Source organism: Corvus brachyrhynchos, unplaced genomic scaffold (genome assembly GCF_000691975.1).
Source record: "Corvus brachyrhynchos isolate BGI_N302 unplaced genomic scaffold, ASM69197v1 scaffold255, whole genome shotgun sequence".
Classification (NCBI taxonomy): Eukaryota; Metazoa; Chordata; class Aves; order Passeriformes; family Corvidae; genus Corvus; species Corvus brachyrhynchos.
In genome coordinates, this window is record NW_008238358.1 from 6,068,283 (window position 1) to 6,072,778 (window position 4,496).

The following is a 4,496-nucleotide window of genomic DNA, read 5'->3' on the forward strand; positions in this document are numbered from 1 at the left end:
AAAACAGTTAGAGGTTTTAAAGAAAAAAAGAATAAACCAAGGGGATAAAAACATACTAAATGCATGAAGAATTGGTCTATACGCAGAGCCAAGCCAAAACTTGGCAGCTTTATAAACCAGCTAACACAGAAATAAATGAAAGTCTAAACAATAGGAACAAACCTGGAACAAATAAAATCATGAACTCAGAAATGTTACCAATTGATTGCAAAGATAAAAATGCCTTTTGAATTAATTGTGTCCCTGTAGTTTATTCTACTGCATACTTTGCTTCTGGGAAGATTCTGCATCTGAAAAAGCCATATGAAATATATTCGTCGAACAGTACAAATGGAAATAAATTTTTCTCACTTGAAATAATAAGACACAAATTTGTCTCTATGTTATTAGCTGGTTTTCCTCTGAATCATCTTGAACTTCCAGTCAGACAGCAAAGTTAAAATAAATTATTTCATCATGCTGCAGAATATTTCTTAACTGTGTAATTCTTTCCTTTGCAGAATGCAGGTACCAAGCAGTTGTGGTTCTATGTGTCAGCATTTCCCTGGTGACTCTCAGCTCTTGCAGAATTTATGCTTTGACTAAAAGAATGTAATTATTTTTATAGATAAAAAAAAAAATCTGTATGTGCATACTGACTCCACACAGTTCTGCTCAATGCAAAAATAAATATACTCTGCATCCAAAGCAAAATGTAGACTACATCAATGGGGTCATCTCTGAAGCTTATGAGATAATAGTTGCAACTTCTAATTTCAGGCTTAAACAGTTTTATGACATCCAGCTTCACAGCACAGAGCAAGTGTGAATGCAGTAGGAAAGACTTCTGCCATTTGAACATTCCGTTGGCATGCGCTTGGCTGCCATCTGGGCTTGCCCAGCAGTAGTACAGCCATCCCCAGAAGGATTTGGGAGGGGAAAAGGCACTGCCAGAGCACCTCTCCCCTCATGGCTGTAGACCCTGAGAGACCTCCCTGTGGTGACCGAACCCAGAGGTCTCTCAAGTGCCTTGAGTTAGCCAAGGTCTCGAGTTTGCTAACCTGAAGTAAAATCCTGCCCAAGGTAAGATAACTCGTAGTGCTCACATTAGTGACTGAGCAGGACAAATTAGCCAGATAGCCAAAACTAAGACTATCTCCCTTCTTTATTTAAACCCTTCCAATTTAAATGTTTTCTCCTTAGAAACAAACCAGCTAACAAGACCATGGTGTTGCACCACTGCCAGACTGTCATGCCCTGTGGCAGGGATGGATCTGACTGGCTTTAAACTCGTCGTCCATCTCACAATGCATGAAGGCCAACTGCGGGTCTGAGGCCCAGCAAATGAGCAGCCAAGTTTGATATATCAGCCAATTAGCAGCATTGGTATTTATGCAGGAATGAAGCTGAAAGTGCAAATAAGGCCAGTGACTAAACCTTTCCAGCAATTACATTTAATAAGGTACTGCATGTTATTTACAGAAAAGATAGATCACACATCTCCTACATGTAAATGCACAGAGTGTGAAGACAAAAGCTGCACTCTCATAACATGCTAAACAAAATAAATAAAACAGAATTATTTTGGCACAATAACTATTACATAAATAAATATTCTAGAATGTAATGAATCAACATTTATTTACAGTCTATTGAAAGTGCAAACAATTGGCTGAAAATTAAGATATTTATAAATGTGTAAGATCAGAAAATGTGTTAACCAGCCACGATTAATTACAGCTGAAGTTTAAGGTTTTAATGTCCAGGAAAATATTCTCTTGAAATCCATTTGTGCATATTGTGCTCTTTTTGAACCAGTTCTTTGCTACCTTTAATGCTATTGATTTTGACAACCTTGCTTTTTAATAGAATATTGTAAAAACCTGATTCGTAGTTTAGAAATAAAGAAAGAAACACTGATTAATCTATTTATCATTCAAAATATTTTCAGTCCTGTCAGTTTTCTGAAATGGCCACACTGCTTGTAGTAGTGGGAAGTATGATTAAGATTAGGAATTTTTCTTAGTATCTGTTGTATTTAAAATGGAAATATTTGCAAGTCTTCTCTAAATGGAACTATACCTTGGACCACTCTTGAACTTGCATTATTTCATCAGATGCTTACATACATCTTCTATTGAGGTCAACAGTAGCTGAGCAAGCTAAACTGATGATCAGTTTTGGTCCTGACCTGAAGAGTAAATCATAAAATACAGATTCTTAATTAGGGAGAAGAACCCACTACCTATCTTAGAACTGTTACAAGCTTTTTGTGCATTTCCCATGAACTATTCTATTTTATCTTTTGCCTTTTTTAAATCCATATGAGATATCACTTACTACACTGTAAGATGAATTAACAGTTCACAACATGGTCACCCATACACCTACAGTGCATATATTCTTCCTCAGCCAAAGTTCTCCAGCAGGCTGGTACATTGTGCGTTGCCTAAGACCTTAGAATATGTTTTTGCTTATTTTTGTAGTGGCAGTGCAGTAGCAGAGAAAGTGAAGTTCTTAACAAGTGACCTTGAGAGGATAAAAGATCATTTCTCATCATTGCTTCAAATGTTTATGCTCGGCGCGGTTCCAGTCGGTGAGACATCTGTGATAAAGTTCTCTGGTTGTCAATCACATTTAATTGCCGCACATAGCTCCGAACATCCTGATGGTTTTTATTAGTTAGGGCTGCATCAGGATCTGGTGAAAGAGAAATGATGGAGGATTGATACACATAAATGGACAAATGCCTGAACAAAATGCACAACTCCTTACAAGCTGTCACAGGAAAGAGTAGATCCTAGTGATTTAAAAAGGAAGTATTTAGAAATTGCTCTCTTTGAAACCTTTCCTCCATATCTGACAGTCTTTCTGGTTACTACCCCCACAAATTAACTTTTCTGTTGGACATCCTTGGCTACATTTACTAAAATTGATGGCCCTTGGTTACAGTTTTACACATCACCTTACCAGTCATTAGCTGTAAATTATACAGCTAACAAGTACGATTTAAAACTGCTCATTTGCTTTTGAACCAGCAAATTCCACAGATTCAAAATTATATAATTGATTTAATCCTCTTTCATGCAATATTCTCATTTCTAGCTCAGTATTAAGTATTTGTAACAATGTAGTGCTTAGTGGATGCCCCATTCAAGCCTCAGAATTTACTACCTGTTTACATTACTTAACATAACCACATTATACCTATTCCAGCAACAGTTATGGAAGACTACTGAGTTAATTTCTGACAATCTTCAGCCTCACAGGGAACAGCTTACAGTATAATGTAGTAAGTGTTAGGTAATTTAAATTGAACTAAAAAATGATACTGAGGCATCTACAATACATTACACATACACACAAAAAGCATGGAATTTATATCCAATAGATCTATATACTGGCATTTTGTTGTATCATTTATAATGAAAATTCCATTTCTAAATATGTGAAGGTCTCACTCATGCTTAATGCATTAAAATTAAAGACACAAAGCCAGAAAAACCTGGACTGCGGGAGAAAAAAAAAACCTCTCTTAATTTCTACAGTTCTATAGAAATTTCTACAGATCTTCTACAGTTAAGCTTTGACCCATATGGAAAGAAACTGTTTTTATTAAAATATAGTTTTATATTATTTATTCTGTTATTCGAGAAAGAGGAAGGGTGCTGTGAGTCAAAATGGATGAAGTGCTGAGGGAAATGCCCATGTGACTGAGACTGACAGTGCACCTGGATGGGATGAGACCCACAGAGAAGCCGGCTTTACCATACAGCTCTGTCATCTTACATGGCCTCAAGCAAGTTCTGGTAATTACACTGACAAACAGGTTTTAAATTCACCGCCTTATGCAGTTATGTAATTTATAAAGGTCATGTCTCCAGACTGGTTTCATATGAAAACAGCATTTATCCAAGAAAGTATCTGTGCTGCTGCCTGTAGAGTTATTTCAACCACTTCTGAACCCAATGGCTAATTTCAGCTGGCTCTAATTTGACAGATGGGTAGAGACCTCATAGATATTTAGCTCTTTCACATGCAAGGAAAACAGATAGAGGAGATAGGGTTTATTAGAGCTTCCTGAAGGACATTTCACCCTGTGAAACATCACAGGATCCAAACATGGAAAAATCACTGGAAAGCAGGCTTTTCAGTTCTGGTACACACAGAATTAGTTTAATTACTGTAGCTACTGATGATAATGCTGACTGTACAGATGTTGTATACACTTACTGAAAGATTGGCTTCGGCAGAATTTCACTGTCCTGACAGTGTTGGCAATCATGCGCTGGAAGGAAAAGATGGGATGCAATCAGAGAACAAGCACTGTATTTCATCATCATTTAAACGAAGCACCTAACTGTGCCTGAGTGTGAAGATATATGCCAATAAAAGCAGTCATATGAATGAAAATATAATTTTAATGCTGATACTTTCATATGTAGGGTGTGATTTGCATTTACACAGGCTTTAAATAAGCATAAGTATAATTTACATGCACTCAGAGAACTCTTTCC

General features: G+C 36.7%; 1 protein-coding gene across 4 annotated transcripts in view; it reads right to left on the bottom strand.

Moving 5' to 3' along the window:
- Positions 1–1,411: 1,411 nt before the first annotated feature.
- Positions 1,412–4,496, bottom strand: part of RAPGEF4 (Rap guanine nucleotide exchange factor 4) — a 158,617-nt gene continuing 155,532 nt past the window's right edge. For all 4 annotated transcript variants that reach the window (XM_008634754.2, XM_008634756.2, XM_017735607.1 and 1 more), the window contains 2 exons: positions 4,213–4,267; positions 1,412–2,679 (listed from right to left, as the gene is read on the bottom strand). In XM_008634754.2, the coding sequence (XP_008632976.2) occupies positions 2,552–2,679; positions 4,213–4,267 (183 nt within the window). In that variant the 3' untranslated portion in view covers positions 1,412–2,551. The remainder of the gene's footprint in view (positions 2,680–4,212; positions 4,268–4,496) is intronic.